We start from the raw sequence: 22641 nt of genomic DNA, 5'->3' as shown, positions 1-22641 counted from the left end.
GATTGCCGTGCGACGATTTATTTTCTGGAAAAACAATCATGTAGCTCCACTGTGTCAAAGCCTCTTCACAGCGGCACGATGCCGAATGCAGAAAATGTTTTTATCGCGGCACCAATGGGTGTCTTTGTATCAAGAGGTGTTCATTTTGCGATATTGTTGACTTATTTGATTGCAATTGTATATAGCATTATAAAATACTGAAGAAAAATTACGTTGTCGCATCATATCATAACAAGCAGCTAGCAAAACGCTTTGAGAGCGTGTTAACTGTTTCGACTTTTAGAAAATTTTCTTTGTTATACCTCTCTGTAGGGAAAATCGACATTTTAGCATTCACTTGCATGCATGGAGGAAGCCATCATCAGCTCGACTTCCTGCCACTGTACGTGGATAGTCTAGTAGTAGATCTAAATTTGATTGTCAAATGAATTTTACACTAAAGTTGTTGCCCAAAGGTCAAAAGGTGTTGGGCGGACTCACAAGTAGAACCATTTGTGTGCGTTCCAGGATTCACGCCAGAGTTTGTAATTGCGAAAATGGAACAATGTATTCCCAGTATTTCCAGTACCGATGAATGTTTTCGTGTTTGGATTTCCAAGCCCGCCTTTTCTAAGGATTGGTAGCGCCTTTTATGTGTGCCTCTTCATTCTCTTAGAATCTCTCCTTCGTACGAGCCTGATAAGATACCGGTCCGACTGCTGCACAATACACCAACAATAAAATGATGACTTTGTTATACAATATAACTACATTTGTTTTGCTGCAAACACGCGCACTGTTAGCTGCTAACAGTCGTCATTGGCCAAACACGCATACAAGCCCAATTAACACAAGCAGTTACTGGAAAAACGGGAGGAAAAACAGATTCTCTAGCCTCAAAAACCGCAATTTCAATTGGCAATAGACCATCACTACATCGTCCTACGGGTACATTGTTTGTCGCAAATTACAACAGGGCACTTGGTCTAAGCGACCGACCCATTTTGTGTCCTATGAAATACATTAGCAGCCCCAAATAAAATTTATTGAGCTGATTTTTACAATTTATTTTCACAGAATTTCAGTGATTTTACTTCCTTCACGTTTGTTCCACAAAATTGAATGGAATTAAAGCACTTTTAACTGTATTTCTACTGGAAATACACTCTAAAAGGCGCGAGTTTATGGAGAAAAACTCGCGCACGAACAGATGGCCGTGCTGCCAAAATTGTGGTCAGCTCAACTTTTTAGTTCGTAATCTGTAAACCATTTTTCGTGACAAGAGTCATGGTAACTTGCTGATATTGATACCGTGGACCCCCGTTCGTTTGACCGTTTTTAATCTGAACACTTTTTAATTTGAGTCCCGCTGGTTTGCACAACGTGCAAATTAAAAATGGTTCAAATGTCATTCTCAACATGACATCATTTGCTTATGCAGACAATGCACATAAACACGATTTGTTTGTACTGATCTAGCGTGTTTAATCTGTTTCACATTGCGATTATGATAGAAATCTGATCGGAGAATGAAATATTCGCTATTTGCAACTGCCAACAGAATCAAACCACCAAAACAAGATCACGGCGGCCAGCTCACACAAGCTCCAGTATAGTTAGGGTTGTCAGTTGTTTAAATTAAAAACTAAACCCGTGCATGAGGAATCATTCAAACGAACGGGGGTCCACTGTATTGGCCTTGCCAGCGTTGCTGATATTGTTCAGGGTTTTGCGTGAGAAAAAAAGAAAGGGAAGTATTTTTGCTTTTGTCAACACTCACGCGTTGACAGTTCGGCACGAGATTTCCTGTAAGTGCGGGCAGCCTACGAAATCTCTTTCAACGCTGGCAAGGCCGATTACGTTTTCCCTGTGCTGGTACTTTGACAAAACGTAGTTTTGTCTTTCGCCATGGGAAAGGTTGACGTAGGGCTATATCCCCAGGAAGGTAGCTGGCACAGGGGGTAATTTCAAAAAGTAAAAAAAAAAAAACCAGCGTCACGAAAAAATTAAAGCTTTAGGATGCATATAATAGCTTATAATATTTATGAATGGCTTTTGATGATTTGAATACCAATCGATTCATAATAAATGTAGTATTTATGTGATTTTTATTACAATTTTTATTTTCAATCACTGAATAGTGAAAATTAACGAAAAGTTTCAAGATCAAATTTCCCCATATATTTTCTTCATGATTACCTTGCTTGACAGGCGTGGACGACAATTAAACCCACCATCTGTTTAATGCGGATCTCTTTTACCAAAAAAGTAACAAAATCCCCCCGTCTCAACAGGTCGAAGATTCTTTACGAAGTTTAAACCTGCAAAAAGCAAAGCCTAGGTGCTACATTCCGTTATCGAAACTTGACCTTCTGTTTTTATACAACAAACTTCGCAGCCAGCTGTTAGAGTGCAGGACAATTGTAGGGCCAGTTGCTACGATCCTATTGACTCTCCCAGTCGAGATTCGAACATACGACGACTCGCTTATTAGGCCAGCGTCATACCCCGAAGCCAACTGGGAGGAAGGAAGTTTAAACCTGCACCAATTCAATATCTGTGCTTGGCAGTGGTTGGAGAATTCGCGAAAAAGTGATCATTTGAATCGATGAACATCCCTCATGAACATACACTATTCGCCTGCCTCGCCGATAATGCACGCATCAGCTTTGAATTTTATCACGAACAGAACCTCAATGTGAACATCAGAATTCGTTCAAAAATTGAATATTGAACATTGAGTGTGTTCGATTTTTTGGATACAGAATGCCCGGGGACGTCGGAAATTATTCAAAATAATATTACCACGTACAGAGAATAGTTTAAAGTAGTGTTAGTGGCTTTACAAGCAGCAAAAAGCGTCCAATCGCACTTTTGCGTTGCTCACGATATTCATATATTCAGCGATGCTACGAAGCGTGAGTGTATGTTGCTCATTGTTATAGGCGAATTGAACCACTCGCGTAGCTGTTTTATCATGATAAAAACCGTTTGCCGATGCTCGGCGTATCTATTCATTTTGCGAGTTTTCCAACCTCTGGTGCTTGGGAAGTACGTCAGAGTGCAAAACCATCCCTTTTCTTCAACCGATTTTATCGTTTGAACATTAGTCTAGTCCAGTTGGACGTCCTGAAAGTGAACAGTTTTGTTAAAGTGCAAAACCACCAATCTTGTTCAACTGCTTTCATCTTTTAACATTGAATCAAGTCCAATTTGACGTTTTGAAAGAGAAACGTCGTAGAAAAGTGAGTGGTTATCTTTTTCTTATACCCGCTTTCATTCATATATTGCAAGAATTTGTTCGAAACTGTTGTCTTGCATGAAAACAGAGGTGGAGGGATATTTCTCAAGCGACAGCGAGTAAGGACAGCATATATCCAACCCACATACGCAATTTCCACCAAATTGTTGATAGCACCATGCATTGTGAATTGTGATAGATTGGTTTGAAGTATAATTGTTTTACGCCTAACATGTGGACAGCCAGTTGAAATATCAATTGGCTAGTGTCCTCTGCATCTTACTAGTTTCTTACGACACTCTACTTTACAGCTATTTGCATACTTGACAGAAATAAAATTGAAACTATGCAAAGAATTGCAAGCAACTAACTGACGCAAAGCAGCAAATGAAACGCTTAAAAATTATTCACGGATAAGACAGTCTTATCTCATCCGAGAATAGTGTTTTTAAGCGTTTCGTTTGCTGCAATTGTATTTCTGTGAAGTATGCAAATAGCTGGAAAATAGAGTGTCGAAAGGAACTAGTACGGTGCAGAGGACGATTGCTAATTGGTAACCGGCTTAACCGGCTGTCCACATGTTAGTTGTAAGGCAATTATACTTCAAATAAATCTTTCACAATGAATAATGCTATTAACAATTTTGTGGAAATTGCGTTCGTTCAGAATAAACTGAAGGATAATCTCTACTAGTCAATAAACTTAGCAAAATGCATCCACCTAAATAGAAGTGGTTTCTGCGGCGGGGCTGCCCCCCCGCTTTGCTTTGGTTTTGTACGTATGCTCAGACACTTCAAACCTTCCGATGATCCTTATATTTGTAAAGAAGGATAAGTATTCTTTATTGCGTTAGTTTTGGTTTCCATTCAAAAACCACTAATTTTTCATAAAAGCATGTTTCGTAACATAGCCACACCGCGGCGCTCGATTGTTACTTCGAGTTCACAGTTTAAAACCATACAAATGTAAAAACCTTCCAGTATAAAACCCTGAAAATGCAGCAAGCTACTCCGCAATATTCATGACAGAGGGTGTTAGTGTGCAAGTAAAACGTGTAGAATGATGGTTTTTAAAGTATTTTCGAAGTGAAGCTATCGACTGTTGACGATTACAAACCTTATGTTTTCGGGCGGGACAGTCAAACGGCAAAGCAAAACGACACTTATTTATTCTATGCCCGACGTTTCGATGTATTTAATATCTTTCTCAAGGAGTTAGAACCACGTATCGTATTTTGTCTGGTGGCCTCCTGTAGAAGGTTTGAACCAGTCACATTACTAATCAATGTATCATGTCAGTTCGTCAGTGGTTTGGACATTCGAGTCATTCAAATCAGCTTAATCAGTCTCCAACCTAAGGGAAAAAGACGAATGCTCGAATTTCTTCATTCTCGCTTTTGGCGATTCGCTGTCCTGAAGAAACTGGTTTCATCATCCCAGTTATGGAAGCTATAGACAGCTGATGGATTTATAACCTTTTCGGGATCGTAGAACTGCCTCTAGAGCTTTGTTTATGGCGCGTACCCTACAGGTAGAACAATTTCTTCTTATAGATAAAGAAAATAAGTTCATTCAACCAGTGATTTGGCATGTCTTCATCCGCTCAGATCTTCAGAATGATTCGAAAGATCGCATTGTACAACTCGTTCCCCGTTTTTAGAAATATAATTCGATCCAAATCTGCCAAAGTTGTTCTTTGACTCGTTGGAAGAATTTTTGGCATTCTCCCGCAATGGTGTATCCACAGCCTGACTCTAAAACGATGAATGTCCAAACTCATTATCCTCTCGGATACGAGTTGGCTTCAAATGATTTTCTAACGCTTGAATCATTCGAATCAGCTCAATTAGTTTCGTCGGAAAACCATTTTCAAACATTATCTGACATAGCTCATTTCGCGTGACTAAACCGTACGCTGCCTTGAAATCCACGAACAGATGATGAATCGCAAGTTGCACTCTTTCTACGGAATACATCTAGGGAATGTTACAGGACAAGCAATATTTAGTCCGTCGTGAAGCTACCCTCTTGTGAACCAGTTTAGTATCCGCCGACAAAACAGTCCGCCAATGGTCCCAATCTTAAGAACAGGATAGGGGAGTGCACTTTGGCTATTTCCAAGTGTGCTTTCTGATGGCATAACCTGGAAACTAAGGGCAACAGATGTCCATTCTTCTGGCCGCTACAAAGAGAATTTTCGTGGGTCTATAGAACTGGCTGACAATATTAATTCTTCAGCAGTAATTGCAAGTGTTTAGGCCATTCTAAACTTTTCCGAAAACCACTTCCAGCTAGTGGCACTGGTAGCCGCGGTGGCTTGATGGAGTCATCCACTGAACTGTTTCAGTGACTTTGCGTATTAATTTATTATAACTATATTCGTGCAGCTGCGTCAAATTTAGCTAATTATACACCGGTGCCTTTTCGAAAATGTTCGGATCAGTTCAACAGAACGAAATCGTTGGTAACTGGTCGAACAGTGTTCGCAGATGCTGTTTCATGGATCACATGCAGCTACCTTGGAGTTGCTTTATATTAACCACACGAAAGCTCTGAAACATACGTAATTCCTACTCTCTAGGAAGCGTATTGACTGACCAACTACCGACTGTCACTATTGCGTGAAATACGGTAGCTATCAATTATTGCTTCGAAAATAATAAACAACCAGCTAATCAACCATAGTTTGCAGAATTATATACAAAGCTGCATACGGGCCACGCAAATCCCGAACATTATGCTGGCGGCTTACCTGGTCAGCCAAAAGTGGCACTCCAAACTATGGCACTGGAAAAACCTGATTTAATCCTGAAAGGTGAAAGGAACCTTTGTTATACGGTCTTACTTGCTATTTGAGATAGAAATCGACACGTCTTCGGAACATATTTCATCTATTAGTTAACGTTGCATTGTGCGTTGGTTTACATAAAAATTTTGGAAATTGAATAAGCTTACAAAATTTGAACAAAATAGAAGCACTTACAAATTTTTTTTTACATTTGATGGGGCTTTCAACCGTTGGTTGGTTCGCCCCAAAATTTTGATAGTACCTTTTGTCATGAAATTGCTGAGTAAGTTGTTACTAATGTGGGTAAGTGCAAGTAAAAGTAAGTTGTAAGAAGAAATATTATTCTTTAACATATACATTGCGTAGTAAAGGTCTAGTTTATAGGTTTTTGAACTATGCATAACTATGCATCAATAAAGTTTTCTTGAAAAAATTTCATCAATTTTTATTAACCTTCGGTTACTCACGCTGTTGTATTCTGAACAACATTTGTAGGTTTTTGAATGCCATATTTACCAATCGTTGTTTAACTAACGTATATTCTTCAAAAACTTGTTATGAGCAAAATGCCTGAATTATTCAATGCAATAATACTTTAAATTGTTAGGAAAATAGGTCAGCATAAACCGTCAGGTGAGGTGTACCGCTATTGGCCCCAACTGGAATTTTTTCACGTTACTTCATATGGAAAAATGGTGTCTGTATGTAGCAAAACTATCAGCAAATGTAAAATGTTTAAAATGTATCCGACGGTTGGTAGTCGAGTAATTCGGGGTTAAAATCAGTATATTTTTATAATCAAAGTTCTACAGTTCCTAAACAAGCAAACATAGAGGTATACTATTTTCAGCAAAGTTGTGTATTTTTACTATTTGTATAACTTTGTAACACCTGAAAAAGTCATACAACAATTACAAAAAGAGCTAAAATAGAAAAACTGATTTTACAAATACCGAAACAATAAATAAGATTTCTCTGTCTTCGCTGAAGAGATAGAAGGTTACTGTCTTCAGCAAAATTTCTTGTAATAATAGGCTCTAAAACGTTGCAGAACACATCAATGTGTTATATTGAAACTGAAGAAAAATAATTTTTTTTTCACTTTTAGGGGGATTAATCCAAATTTAAATTCTACCAGATGATAGAGCATTCAATTTCAAGAAACTCTTCCAAAGGTTCGATAAACTTAAAACCAAGTTTTCCTAGTCAGAACTCTAGTGCGCACGTTTTCTTTGGTTTTGGGCTATTGTGCGCGCGAGTAACTGTGTTGCAAAAGTTGGCGCGAGCGTTCGAGGATTAATATCTTTTGACCGGTAAAACCAATTCTTATGAAATTTTGCATATATATTTGTAGTGTCAAAACCTCTCGTTTGATATTAAAATAATTGAAATTAGGTAAATTATCTTGGTTAAAATCATTATAAATTATTGTTAATTTTGATGTGGTGTATACGATTGCTCATAACTTTCAAATTAAACGTCCAATCCAAAAACCATTCAATAGTGATCTATCCGGCTATATTACCTGCCAAATAAAACTAATAGCGCATAAATCGGTTTGGCCATCTCTGAGAAACAGGCGATCATTTGAACCTTATCAAAAATGGTTTTTTAAGGCTAACTTTTAAACTACTTGTTCGTTTTCAATAAAACTTGGTAAAAAGTTTAGTAACAGCAAGAGCTTTCGTTTGGTACTAAGATCGTTGAAATTGGTTGCGTAGTTCAGGAGAAACGCGTGTCACGTAGTTTTCACATTTTTGCTTATAACTTTTAAACGAAACGTCGGACCGCAAAGCAATTCAATAGTGATATACTAGATAATAATACCTTTCAAACAAAAGTAAAAGCGATCAAATCGGCTCAGCCATCTTCGAGAAACAGGCGATAGAAAATGAGCTGCACACACACACATACACACATACACACACACACACACACAGACATTGCTCAGTTCGTCGAGCTCTATCAATTGGTATATGTGATTCGGCCCTACGGGCCTTGGATCAATTTCGTGTTTTTCGACCAATTTCTAAACCTTTGTTATATAGTATAACAAAGGTAAAAAGGATACAGGTTGGAAAGTACACTGGCCCGTCAGCACCAGCCGGTGTACTTCAGTGCGAAAGTACATACAATTTACCAACCAAAGCCGGATGAACAAATTCTGCTGCTAATCTGCATGCCAAGCTCATTCATTCGAAGAGATGGATGCAATAAATTAAATTTCATAAATTATATTAAATTCGTCCCTTTGTGCACGCTGTTGCTTTCCCGGGTCCACTTTCCTCGCCGCCGCAGTAAGGCTTTTGAAACGAAACATACACGCTAGGAAAAGGACTCTTATACCGCGCCGGTACATACCCATTTCGATGTCAGTTCAGCGGAGCCAACTCTTCTCACCTGCAAGCGTCAGTTTATAGTGCGGTAATGAATATTGCAAGTATTTATACCGCCACTCAGCTACAATCATGCACATATTCGTGCTCTACTGTGGCGCACAGCACGGATTCGAAAGGAAAGCCTAATTTTTGCTCCGGGATGAAATTATGAATTTTGTAGCAAACTCATATTAGCCGGTCGGCGATGCCAGTCAGTGCCAGCAAACTAAGAGGAGCTGATTTGCTACGGGGATTACAACTGTTTATGTCCCGTGGCACAGATGTGCTTTCTGATGTGGCTTGCGGTGTTAATCGGCATATTTAAAATCGGCTACGCCAGCGATGATTAATTCTAGATCCGCATGGAAAAGTTACTAATCCTCGCCTGAGAGGATTTGCGCTATTTAGTGTTACTAGGCGCGGCGATGAAATAATATTTTGGGGAAAACGTGTTCGAGTGTGTGTAAAACATTTACTAGTACATCCTTGGACCATTGGGCTTTGGCACAACAAATTTTATTGGGCGTTTCACTCGTCTGATTTTCGCTAATATTTGGGTTTAATCCGTTTGCTTTCAGAACCACCAATCACCACCCCACACTGCGAGCGTCTGTACGGTATCTTCGCCGATCCAGCCAAGTGCGACGTGTTCTGGAACTGCTGGAATGGTGAAGCTTCCCGCTACCAGTGCTCCCCCGGTTTAGCATACGACCGCGAAGCTCGCGTCTGTATGTGGGCCGATCAAGTACCAGAGTGCAAAAACGAAGGTATGTACAGTATTGTTCAGGTGACCCCTTGGGTACGAGTACTAAGCGCGATTTTATTCCGGTGTTTGCAGAGGTGGCTAACGGATTCGCCTGCCCGGCCGCTGGCGAAATCTCCAACGCTGGTTCGTTCTCGAGACATGCCCACCCAGAGGATTGCCGAAAATACTACATCTGTCTGGAGGGAGTCGCCCGTGAGTACGGATGCCCAATCGGAACCGTGTTCAAAATCGGAGATGCCGACGGTACTGGAAACTGTGAAGATCCAGAAGATGTTCCCGGATGGTAAGAATCGGCTTATTTATTCCCGTTGCAACCTAACCGATACGCACTAGCTGAACACTAGTTATTTTTTCTTCCAAAATTTCTAACCAATACCAATTTATGTTTTCCACTTTCCCAACACAACGAAATTGTCGCTAATGCAACACATTTGTTAACCAACAACCTCCACCTCACGGCATCGCATTTAACTTCACATCTCTCATTTACACCCCCTACAGTGAAGATTACTACGGTGATTTGGACTTGAAAAGCATCCGTAAGAGTGAACTCCTCGCCGGTCTAGTCCAGTCAGGCTCTGGTGCCCAGGCACCAACGAAAATTGTTAAATCAAACCGTCCAGTCGCAAAGGATAACTAAATCAAACTAGTAACACAGAAAACAAACCAGAATCCAAACAAACAAACAAAAGAAAATAAAAAACTAAACATTCGTGAATGCACTTCTAGAAGACCTAGAGACCTAGACGCTAGGGACCGCAGCGGAGCTAGTTTCTAAGAAGTAGTGTTTTCATTCTGGAAGATCCTCCGATGAACATCCTGACCGCCGGAGGATAAGAGACTGTTATTAAAGTAAAGATTTTAGATAAGTGATAGTCAGCGAGGAATACTCAAATTTGCTAAAAAAAAATTCTACTGAAAAAAAAAGCTACGACGTATCTAAGCAGCCATTTTAAAACAGTTTGTCGATTTTAACTCTCCTAGGAAATTGAAGCTTTGCTAGCTCAGTGAACACAGATTTTAATTATTTATTTTCGTTCCTCTTAGTTAAGATGACGCAATTGCACCAACCTTTCTACAATAGCCTAGAACAACACTTTGTACTGCACGTCCCCCACAACAGGCCACTACTACTCTTGTATTGTATGATTACACCGACTGGGGAATATTCCCTCGAGCAAATCAAGTTTTCAACTTTTCTATAGAAAAGAGATTTCATTTGTATGTAAAAATTGGAAAAATTTAAAACCTTATGCCGAAGGAAACCTAAGACAGAGAAACAATTGAAAAATAAAGAAAAAATCGAAAAAATCACATACAACGTTTGCCCGTTCATGCATAGTCTAAACAAGTACTTCCATTATGTCACAATCCCATCACTACTGCTGTTCAACTGCCCTTTTTCTATTTTTCTCTTTACCTCTTACTCCGTTGTGGTTGTTTGTGTCTCTGATTGTCTGTGGCTGTGGCCCCTCTTGGAACGAGATCTGCCATTGTACTACCTACTGTTGTTTTAACCCGATGCTAATCGTGCGGAAGCTATGTTTAACACTAGATTTAGCCGACCTGTTCTCTGTCAAAGAAGTTGACGGTGAGTGAGAGCAAGCCTTGGAGAGACCTTGGTCTATCTACTGTTAATCTTTTGTATTTTAACAATTTTTTTTGTACTAGACATTGATACTGATAAGCGGCCACGCTGTTGTTTTAATGCTTAAATGATGTTTGCATGTGCGAGAATGCGTTTCTAGGTTAGGCCCTAATGCTTATATGGTAAATTGTTACGCTGCGTGATTGTTGTAAGCTACGTCGGAATGTCATTGTTACTGTTTGGCTTATTTGGCTTTGTGGTTTGTCTAAGGTTAAACCAAAGTGCATGTATGTAAGATGAGCAGGGGCCGATATTGTCGACATAGATAGTTTCAAATGCAGCTAGTGATTGCTTCAAGTGACGGTCAATTTGTTTTATGTCACAGGTTTGTTATTCTCTCTATTCTAGAAAATATATCTCTAACATATAGATGGAAAAACAATAAACAATTGTATTAGAGCCACGTACAACTAAATAGAAAATAATGGTTCTGATGCGCTAAGTCGAACTGTTTATGTAATAGGTAACCTAGCGCGAGTGTTAAAAAATAGGTCAAAATCAAGCAGCCCCCTAGCCTCTCATACACTAATTTGTGTAAAAGCTCGTGAGGCACCATGGTTGCTATTTGCCGAAAGTGTGGAACTCACTTCCAGAATTATAATTGGACGTCGTTCGCAACAAAGTAAGATATTGAAACAAAAACAATAAAGAGACAAAGAAAGCGAGAGAAAGTAGTATAGAGAGAGAACAGGAGAAAAAGAACTAGGTAGAAAACGAAAGAGAGAACGAGAGACAACAAGAGAGACCACGAGAGAACGAGAGAGAGAGGGAACGAGAGAGAGAACGAGAGAGAGAGGGAACGAGAGAGAAAGAGAGAACGAAAGAGAGAGGGAACGAGAGAGAGAGAGAGCTTTTTACTATTTTCGTGGTTTACTTTAGTTGGCGGGTGAATATTTCATTTTCCGATCGAATTTTTACCTGAATCGTTATGTAAACAGAACCGCGCTGCCGGAGAGAGGGTGAGATGCATTAAGCCCCTCTTGAGGACTGTTAAAATGCCGTGAAAACAGCCATTAACAGCGTAGCGGAGAACATCCTAAACCTTGTGGCACGTCGATTCGCGTAACGAATGGTCTAACGAGGAGTGCCAGCAGATATTGGATGAGAAGAACGCAGAACGTCATTCGTCAGAATGTGGAATGTAGTATAAACAGAAGCGGACAAAGCAAATCCGACTCTTTCAGGAGAAGAAGCGTCGCCAGAACAGGAAGAAGTGCTAGGAACTCGAGCTTTCCCGACACGCGGATGTTCTATCAGAGACTCAACGATTCTCGCAAAGGCTTTATGTTGCGGGGCGAAATGCGGTGATCGAAAAATGGAAGGAGCATTACGATGAACACGTAAATGGCGTGCACACGGGAGACCTGATAGTGACCTCATTGGTGCAGCAAGCAACGGTGATGTGCCACCCCCATCGATAAGCGAAGTTAAAGAAGCCTTCCAGCGGCTGACGAGCAAAAAAGCAGCGGGAAACATGCCATCGGAGCGGAGCTTATTAAAATGGACCCGAACGAGTTGGCCGGCTGTCTGCTTCAATCGATTGTCAAGATTTGTTGGGATACGGTATGAGCGTAGCGACGAGGGGGGGAGGGTTTGGGGTCTCAAACCCCCCCCCTCCCCCAGACGAAAATTTGTTCTACACTTTGAAGCTTGATATTTCTGCTACCAATTGCTTAGAGCAGTGATGGCTAAACTGCGGCTCGTGATGATGCGTGCGGCTCGCGGACTGATTTGAGGGATGGCAAACTTATGAATAATTTTTTGGATGACGCAGGGGTCACTCAGTTCAGTCGCAGTACCTCGTGCATATTGTAGATTTGATTGCTTTCCGGTTTAAGTCATGTGGTGATTCCTAAAAATCGGCTTTTGCTGCTGCCTATTCTACATTTTGGTATGCGCAAAAATAGCCAGAGGTCATTGCGGCCCGTGGACTCATGGGGCGACCTGATTTGACCCGCACCACGCTTATGCCTGAGCACCACTGGCTTAGAGCACAGGAAAATTTACGGGACTAGTTGTACGATCCTCGTTGTCGTCGTCAGTAGCATAGATCTCGTACTGTTTCAACTAGTCGGCAGCATGTAACTCAATCTTGGGTTACTCGTCGTCCAGGCTTTTCAGAAGGCGTAAATCGTAAGACCAAGTTGAGCCATCTCGCACTGTTCTGGATGCCCGTGGGGTTGTGAAATAGAACCGTTTTCCTTATGACTGTCCGGTCCACCGTAGTTTACCGTATGCTTCACCAGATGTCCGATGGTAATCTCCCCAAGTTGTGTCTGCTGCTCGTGATTCATATACACGCAAATCTCATTTAACGTCCACTATTATGGAGCGTAAGAACAATCGTTCGTCAAAAGCGTGGTCGTTAATTCAAATTTTAGACGTTAAACGAGACGACATTAAAATCAAATTCCGTACGTTAAAATATTGACGCAAAAGAAAATCACAACAAATAAATGGACGTTAAAAGAGATTCGTACCTCCGCCGCTCTCCGCTTCTAGCTTTTGCTCCGTCAAATATCGTTCGCAAGTGCGAGCATGTCCTCCGTGAGTATCGTCAAATCCATAAAAACTACCGGTCTAATAAGGGCTTTGTACTTTGTCAGCCTCGTATGGTGGCTATCGTTTGCTGGCGGTTGGAAGCGTTTTGCGACGAGCAAAGTAGACTAGATTTTCTGCTTAAATGCGCCGCAAGATCTCCTTATTTGTGTTAACCGCGGCCAGCAGCGATCCCCACGATTATCGTCCACGAAAAGTGCACGTTCGTCTCTTTGAACATCTACCAATCATGTATGGACTGCGACGCGTTTACTTTCACCCCAATCCTACTAGCCTCCGTTTTCAGTCTCGCGCGGATGGCCTCCACAGTTGCGACGTTTCGGCCTACAATATCAAAGTCATCTGCGTAGTCAAGAAGTTTGCTACCTTTACTGAAAGTTGAGTCTCTCGTTTCGATTTTGCTCGCCGGATCCTCTTCTCAAGGGTGATGTTGAAAAGCATTCAGGTTAAGCTGTCAACTTGTCTCGACTTTTGCCGCGCCTGGAAGGGACTCGGCCCTTTTGCCTCTAATAGTCTCTCCTAGCCAAGATTTTAATATACTACGTTCCACGATGTCAACTGGGAGGCGCAATTTCAACATTTACTTTCTTTTATATCAATTTGATTTTTTTTAAACCCCCCCATAAGAAAAATTTCTGGCTACGCCCCTGGGATACGGTACAACTACTGGAGAAGTGGAAAGACGGGATTATTTGCCATATCTACAAGAAAGGCGATAAGCTGGACTGTGAGAACTACCGAGCGATCACTATCCTGAATGCCGCCTACAAAGTGCTGTCCCAGGTCATCTTCCATCTATTATCGCCAATAGCCAATAGATTTGTGGGAAGTTATCAGGCCGGTTTCATGGACGATTGGTCTACAATGGAGCAAATCTTTACCCTGCGGCAGATCCTCCGGAAGTGCCACGAGTTCCGAGTCCCCACACATCACCTGTTTATTGATTTCAAAGCCGCATATGATAGTGTAAACCGACAAGAGTTATGGAAAATTTTGGACGAAAACGGTTTTCCGGGTAAGGTTACTAGACTTATCATGGCTACGCCGGATGGGATTCAGTGCCGTGTGAGAATCTCGGATGAATTGTCGAACGGACATTCGAATCTCGCAGGGGACTTCGATAAGGAGATGGTCTTTCCTGCCTGCTATTCAACATTGCGCTTGAGGGTGTTATAAGGCGAGCGGCGATCGAAATGCGGGACACTATATTCAACAAATCCAGTCAATTTGTCTACTTTGCTGATTACGTCAGCAGAACATTTGAGATAGTGAGGCATTTGATGTCAGCAGAACATTTGAGGCAGTGAAAGATCAGTACACCAGACTAAAACGCGTAGTAGAGAAGATTGAATTGAAGATAAATACGTCTAAAACGAAGTATATGCTTGCGGGCGGGAACAAGCGCAACAGGACCCGCTTGGGCAGCACCGTGGTAATCGACGGCGATGAGTTTGAGGTAGTCGACGAGTTCGTATACCTTGGCTTACTGGCAACAGAAGACAACAATAGCAGCCGTGAGATGAAAAGGCGTATTATCAGCGGAAGTCGGGCCTACTACGAACTCCACAAACACTTGGGGTCGAACAATCTGAGCCTCCGTACAAAGTGCACACTGTACAAAACGCCAATTAGACCGGTTGTCCTCAATGGGCACGAAACGTGAACACTGCTAGAAGAGGACCTGCGAACTTTCGGAGTTTTGGAATGACAGGTGCTAAGAAATATCTTTAGCGGCGTGCAAGGGAACGGTGTATGGAGACGAAGAATGAACCACGAGCTTGCGTGTATCTACGGCGAACCCAGTATTCAGAAAAAGGTTGAAGCTGGACGAATACGTTGGGCAGGACATGTTTCCAGAATTCCGGACAACTATCCTGCAAACATAGTTTTCGCTTCGAATCCGGTAGGAACAGGATGAAGAGGGGCACAGCGAGCGAGGTGGCAAGCCCAGGCGGAGCGAGATCTGGCGAGCACCGGGTGCCTGCGGAACTGGAGACCAGCTGCCATTGACCGAAATAGATGGAGAAATTATGCTACGCAGACTTTGCCATAAAACGTTAGGTCAATTAAGAAGAAGGTAAACGGAATAGATTTGTCACACAAGTTACAAGTACAAACAAGTTACGTTTATTGACATCGACTCCATATTTTTCTCGATGTTCTCAATCTCTACCAATTGGACAGCTGGGTGCACATTTTGCGTGGTGCTAATGATCTGGATTGAGCTGTGATCGTCGGAAAAATTTCACTTTTATTACGTCTAAAAACTTCCGATCTGACTGGTCGCTTGTATTCCGTGCCTCTAGGTGTGATTTCGCATGTTTCAGGGTACAAAATAGGTGCACAGCAGCTGTTTTTGATCAACATGTTCGTGTAGAGCTCTACACTTCTAGCGCGGGTTTTGGCAACAAATTACTGGAGTTCTTCGTAGTTTGCGAAGTTTTGGTTATGCTTCTTTTTCTTGTTTCTTCTTTATCTGGTTAATTGTATAAAATATCATCCGACTACATGTGGTCTTAATAATCTAAAGTTACATATATAAAATATCACAGGTTATACGGATACGTTAACGAGAGGTTTTTGTGGACACGTTGAAGTCGAGCGATTGATATGCCTCTTGGAATCGTCCACTCACACAAATCATAGCGTCATTGTTGCCGTACACAGTGTTTCTAGGAGGTTGTCGTAACCATCTTCTTAGGCTTAGAATACGTTGTAGTACGTAGATGTGTTTTTGACCAAGCAATGCGAAACTGTCAATCTAGGATCGGTAAAATTTTTGCACCACAAACAGCTTGATTGGTGTTTCGTTCCAACCTCCTAGTGTTTCGATGCCAATCAATGAACACCGGTCTTCATAGGACAAGTCTTGTCGGTGCGTCCATGGAAGATTTCGTAGCGTGTATCGCACAAACTTATAGAGCACTGATTCGACTCGGGAAATCTACATTTATTCACAGGGGGACCATACAATTAACGCGATTTCGTGAATGGATATTACCAATGAGCAGCACAATGTGGGAAGACACAGTAGATCGGTAAAGTCAGCACCAACTGTCGAAATGAAACCTAATTGGCGCTTAGTCTTCACTACAATAGCTGAATAGTAGGCTTTAAAAATAGGTTGATAATCTAACAGAACGCCTAGATCCTTGATTTGGGCGACTTGATTCAAAATAGTGGAGTGGTTGAACAGAGCAGAATTCTTCAGACGCCGATAAAAATAACACAGCACTTCACTATACTAATTAGAAGTCGCAGTAGTCGGCACATTCTGGTAAACCTGTCGAGCATATCCTATAGACGCAAACCATCATTTAACTTGAGGATGGCGAGGTAGGGGACATGAACGACTGAAAATTAAAAAAAAAAATCAATTCTTTTTATTTCAGATTTTGATTCTGCAGTCTTTTCCGCTTATTTTGATACTAAATTTGTAATGATCCGACCACGGGAAGTGACCGAAAAATGATCATACACATAAACGTTCCAGTGCGGCATGGAACAACCTCGACAGAATAAAACGCCGCTCCTGAAAAACCACGATTTTCAAACTCTATGTAGGGTTTATTTCTAATTCCCGTCGTAGTAAGTGAAGTCATTCTAATTTTCATCATTTGTTGGATGGATTTAATGAATACTCCAAAAGATTTGACTAAAACGCACTTACCTTCCGATCCGTAAACTTTGAAATCACTGAAAAGTGATTATTAAAGCATATTATTGAAATTACGCAACTGACTTTATTTCTTAAATTCGTCGTACCGTTTTAAAATCCGTCCATCAAAATTTTTCATCGTCCGAACTAAAAATCACAACAATGTTTACGAAGCTAACGCGCATGTATTTGTGTAGGACGGCATGACAAATGTTTTTCTGCAAAATTTCTGCAGGTCAGGCAAGTTTTCCTGATTGTAGAATAACGACAATGCCTTACGTGAGTTATTTTCATTTATGAACGACGGAAATTAAACCGACCAATTAATGATAAAAAGCATTACAATAGATCTCAGCTCACTTTGATTAATCGCGTATGATAGACAACAAACTAAAATATTAGGGAATAACTAGTTTTGCATTGTGTGTCATAAAAATGCTGATATTTTTAATAATTTGTGTTGGATAGGACGGGAATAGGCAATTACGACGAAGTAGAAACATTCCCTACCTTTTTCTCAGAAACTACACAACGTATTGGAACAAACTTTTTTGTTTTGTTGGTAGTAGCTTAGCAGAGACTTTTATAACTTTTGAGGTTTGTAAACGAAACACAGCCTGAGAAAAACGAAAAAGAAGAAGAAAAGATGGTTGAAAAAATAAAATTCTGTCTCCTTTTTCTTTTTTCTCTGGCTGTGTTTCGTTTACAAACCTCAAAAGTTATAAAAGACTTTGCCAAGCTACTAACAACAAAACAAACAAAAAAGTTTGTTCCAATACGTTGTGTAGTTTCTGAAAAAAAGGTACATAAAGTTTGAAAATCGTGGTTTTCCAGGAGTGGCGTTTTATTCCGCCGAAGTTGTTCCACGCCGCACTGGAATGCTTATGTGTATGGTCGTTTTTCGGCCACTTCCCGTGGCCGGACCATTACAAATTTAGTATCAAAATAAGCGGAAAAGACTATTAAATCAAAATCTGAAATAAAAAAATAATGATTTTTTAAAGTATTGAAGACATAATTGAAAATGAAAGCGAATAGAACAGGTCCTAAATTACTTACTTGAGGAACATCGGACTGCGGTATGAATGTTGTCGACTGAATCTTATATGCATGTAATTCAGTTTTTGTCTGGACTTTTTGGACGTAGCTTCGTGAAACGCCAGTACTGCAACAACACTTGTTGAAATATTGGGATTTCGGGTGAAATTCGCCTTGAGCCGACTGAATTGTTTCCCACTCGCGACTTGTGATCCAATGTCAATCAATCTTTCAAACTTCTCAACACTCCTGACATGGTTGAATTACAGTATGATTTCGAATTTGGCCAATAATGAGTGTCGTATATTTTGCCCAAATCGAAACCGTGCCAAAGGCGATACCCTTTCCACGTAGAACTACGTCTAACCGCAGCGTGTCAATCCTAAATTAAGATTCAGGCCAGCGTCACGAAAGAATGAAAGATTTAGACCATTAAAAGCTCTTCCAATTCAGAACACATTTTATTGGTTTGTCTACCATTAGATTAACAAAAGATGCAGCAATTGTGTGGTTTTCATGAAAAGATTATTTTCCAATCGCTAGGTAGTAAAAATCAACGAAAACTTTCAAGGTCAAATTTCCCCATACATTTTCCGTGCGATACCTTTGCTTCACAGGCACGAACGACTAGTACATACACCAAGCGTACAGCTGCTGCTGTTGCTTCAAGAAGAAGAAGTATAAACTTACAACACTTGCGTAGCCCCGCCTTTCTGACGTGTAGAAGCAGCTGAAATGCTATTTAATAAAAGCACCTAAATGTTGTGTTTCTCGTCTGCGCGGGGTAAAATGCCCCACCTGCGGTATAATATGCCCAATGCGGTAATTTGAGTATTTCTACCAGTGACAGTCCAACTCTATTTTGTAGAAAGTAAAACTATTTCCTTTGTTTTGCAAAATATCGTTATTTTATGTAAAATAAACCTAGTTTCGGCCTTCTGGTGCACTTTTTCTTTTCTGCATGGGGCACATTATACTGCAGCTGTGGCGGTTTGTACCGGGTAGTTGAATTACCTAGAATTTGGACGTTGGTAATAGATAATTCCCACCACGGTTGCTCTACAATATTAATTGAATTAAATAATGGCAATTGGCTTCAACTTAGATCTGTTTACCTATGTTTATAGCTACATTTGCAAGGGGGGCAAATTGCACCACCGCAAGTGGGGCATATTGGCCTGCTTTTACTTATTTGAAAAAACATTAAATGCTAAAGTAAATCAAGCGTTTCATACCGTTATTTTTGGCAGGGATGTCTTTTTGAAGTACACTTTACGCAATCGAATCGCAACAACCGGTTATTTACAGATTTTGAGAAAATAGCTTATGGAAATGACGCCAAAAGTTACATCGGAAGCTGCTCAAAACCAAATTTATTTTTGTTTTGTTTTTACAGCATGTGACAACTGTCATACTTGCATAGTAGGTTAGTTCCATCAATTTTTGATTTCGCTTGTTTAGCGAAAAACGAAGGTGGGGGGGGGGCACTTTGGCCAGGGAGAGGGCACGTTATACACAATTCCCCTAAAAAGAAAACCCGAGCCGTTCATTCGCTGCTCGAGTTGACTGCTCGATTCGACTGCCTGACTTGACTATTCAAATCGGCAGCTCGACTTGATTGGTCGAATCGACAGCTCAACATAATAATGTTTGCCAAATATTAAAATATTACAATAATAAATAAAGGATGGTTATTACTATGCTATTTGTGCTACTTTACGCTGTTTTAGATTACATGGGTCATTGCAAGCGATAAAGGTGTTTTTTACCCAAGCTTTCATCACAGAACCCGCATAATGTAGTTCTACGCCAACCAGTCGTGTCTGGTACACAACCCTTGTAATTTTTTAATACGAAAAAATAGAATATAAATGCGTTAGAAAGTAATCAAATGTCATTAATCAACGATTTTCCAATCCAATCCAATAGAAAAATGACGAAAACATGGTTTCGTCATCTAGAATATGCTTGAGGAAATTGATTGATTTTGATATTTTTGGAAGTGAAATATTTTGCATTGCCAAAAAATAATACTTTTGCTGCCAAAATCAATCCCTGACAAAAAAAGGCGTGCCAAAATCGAAATCCCTCTGTACATATCTAAAACTTTCTTTCCAAAACACGATAGAATAGCTTCGGTTTTTTCATATGAGCGTACAAAGTTTTTTCACGTGTCTTAACTCGCTTCCATGTTGGCCGAATCAAAATGCACAACTACGAAATTCACAGGATATAAACAATACACTTTCAAGAGAAACTGTGACAAGCTTGCCTAATTTCTACCCAGAAAAAAAATGTTATGGTTAGTTCTTAATGTTGCAACAGTTTCGTGTTTGCTCTTTGGTTCTTTATCGTAAATTTTAAACATGCTAGGTACAGAGGAATGTCAATTTTGGCATGCTTCAATGTTAGCATGGACCGATACTAGCATGACTCGATTTTGGCAACACAAAAAATTTTACATTTCAAAATTTGCTTAAAAATAGATGAGTTATTACATGAGAATAACGAAAGAAATGATGACGTCAGTAAGTGCATAACAAAAAATTTGTAGTTATGCAATCATTCGGAAGGTAGTACACTCAAGACGCATTTTACGCGAAGGTTACGTTCCGCGTGAATTTCGAAATTCGCATAAAAAACACCGGGTTAATTCCGAAATTCGCTTAAAAACCGAATCAAAATAGACGTGTGAAAAACAAACTGCGTGAGAAGCCACTTCAGTGTATTTTTTATTGCCGTAGGACCACATCTTACCGCAGGTAGGGTTGCCAAGTCTGAAAATTACAAAAACCGGCCGGTCGGTCCTGCCTTCAAAAAATGCGGTGAAGGGCGGGGGGGGAGTTGTGGCAGCATTCTAGAGGATTTGTTTAATGTGTAATGTGCGTTAGACAGTCGCCGGTAGCATATAACCGGCGTAAAGAGAAAGTGGGAGTCGGTTGACAGTTTCCCATGTAAATTATTGAAGATAGCTAGTTTTTGAGTGACAACTACTTGCTACTGGCGCTGGTGAACGATTTAATGTATATTACCGTCAATGATCCACTGTTCAGGATTGCTAATAAATTTATCAGAAAATTTAACAAAGTACAAGTCCGGCTTCATACGTCGGAAAACCGGCCTTTTTGCCGGATTGACTGGCCACCGGCTATGCAAGTGAGAAACCGGTCGGGCCGGCCAAAAACCGGCCACTTGGCAATCCTAACGGCAGGGCGTCAAAAAACTTACTTGACCGAATAACTGGGCTTTTCAAATATAAAATGGTTGTAATCGTGGAAAAATGGTTGATTATTGATAATTCGTTAATTATCAATCGTCGTTAGACACATTTATATTAATTTTTTTTATATCAGAAAGGGTCTCGATTTTGACAACAAAATTCGAAATCCTTTCGTAATAAAAGCAGGCTATGGTTACTGAAGGAAACCGCGCACAAAACGTTTTAGTTTCCAGAATAAGTACATACATAGTAATTCACTAAAATCTACAATCCCTCAGTCTGTTTATCTAAACTCATTTCTGATGAGCATTTCAATTCTAGTGTGTAATAAACCTATCTGTTTCAGTGATTTCAGCAGTGGTAATCTCGCACATGGCACTACTACTATCAATCACCGGTGCAAAACAATCGACTCAAGCTCGAACACAAATACCATACGTCGCGCCGCCGCCGCCGCGCTGTGTGATCTCTTCACCGAAGAGGCGATGATTAGATTTTTGATGCTTTCAGTCCGCTGCTAATCTAATTAATTAATTTACGACTGCACGGCGTTGTTTGATGTTGTTTGAGAAACGTGCCGAAATTCGATTAGCATACAAACATTCAAACATGTAAGCATGCAGCAGTAGGCCTACCTACTCCGCCGGCGGAATGTAAAACTTTTCGTGCAAAATTTCCAACAAATCCACCCGGGTCCGGCCGACGACTGGGCACTGGGATACGGTGATTACAACTGGCGATTGATTAGTTAAATGAAAACCATCGCCGATCTGTATTGTTTGTAGACAAGCAAAAACTGCTGGAAGTGCAACAATCAAAGGGGGCTGAAAACATTTGTTGAATACCGAAGAGCAAAATAGACCGGTTTATTGCTTGAAAGCGGATGGTAATCTGATTGTATCGACCAATTATTGAATTACCGCTTTGCATATGAATTATTTATTGATTATTCTCAAACCTTAATTAAAAGGTATTCAATTTACTGTCTCGCCTGAATTGTGTCCATTGAATAGTAATCCTGGCACAGTCAATTGGTTGTCATAATCGAGTAAAGATGCCGCTGTTCATTAATTTCTCATTTTGGACGTTTCTTTTTCCATTTTTGCATTATGGTACGCTGAACGAACATCTGACGTAGGACATAAACAGATAAAGGAATATTTTTAATTTGCAACTTTCAATTACACTTGATCTGTAAATAGTGTTATGAAATTAAGGGTTGATCGGTTTAATTAAATGATTTACTTATTTTCTATCTTTCCAGTGAGGACTATTATGGCGACCAGGACATCAAAGCGCTTCAGAAGAAGGGATTTTAGTTCAAGTCATTAGACATTAGACAGTGTTATTTTAAGTTATTTCCTTAG

The 22641-nt window shown here is 40.4% G+C and overlaps 1 protein-coding gene across 2 annotated transcripts in view; it reads left to right on the top strand.

The window, feature by feature from the left end:
* Positions 1 to 22641, top strand: part of LOC128737507 (protein obstructor-E) — a 64540-nt gene extending 41899 nt beyond the window's left edge. Inside the window, exons 3-5 of one of the 2 annotated variants that reach the window (XM_053832171.1) lie at positions 8964 to 9152; positions 9224 to 9434; positions 22539 to 22641. In XM_053832171.1, the coding sequence (XP_053688146.1) occupies positions 8964 to 9152; positions 9224 to 9434; positions 22539 to 22593 (455 nt within the window). In that variant the 3' untranslated portion in view covers positions 22594 to 22641. Of the gene's footprint in view, positions 1 to 8963; positions 9153 to 9223; positions 9435 to 9652; positions 10407 to 22538 lie in introns of those variants that run through there. The other variant, XM_053832163.1, reaches the window with a different exon arrangement.

This window comes from Sabethes cyaneus, chromosome 1, assembly GCF_943734655.1.
Source record: "Sabethes cyaneus chromosome 1, idSabCyanKW18_F2, whole genome shotgun sequence".
NCBI classification, from domain to species: domain Eukaryota; kingdom Metazoa; phylum Arthropoda; class Insecta; order Diptera; family Culicidae; genus Sabethes; species Sabethes cyaneus.
The sequence above is the reverse complement of the archived record's forward strand: the minus strand, read 5'-3'. Positions and strand labels throughout refer to the sequence as shown.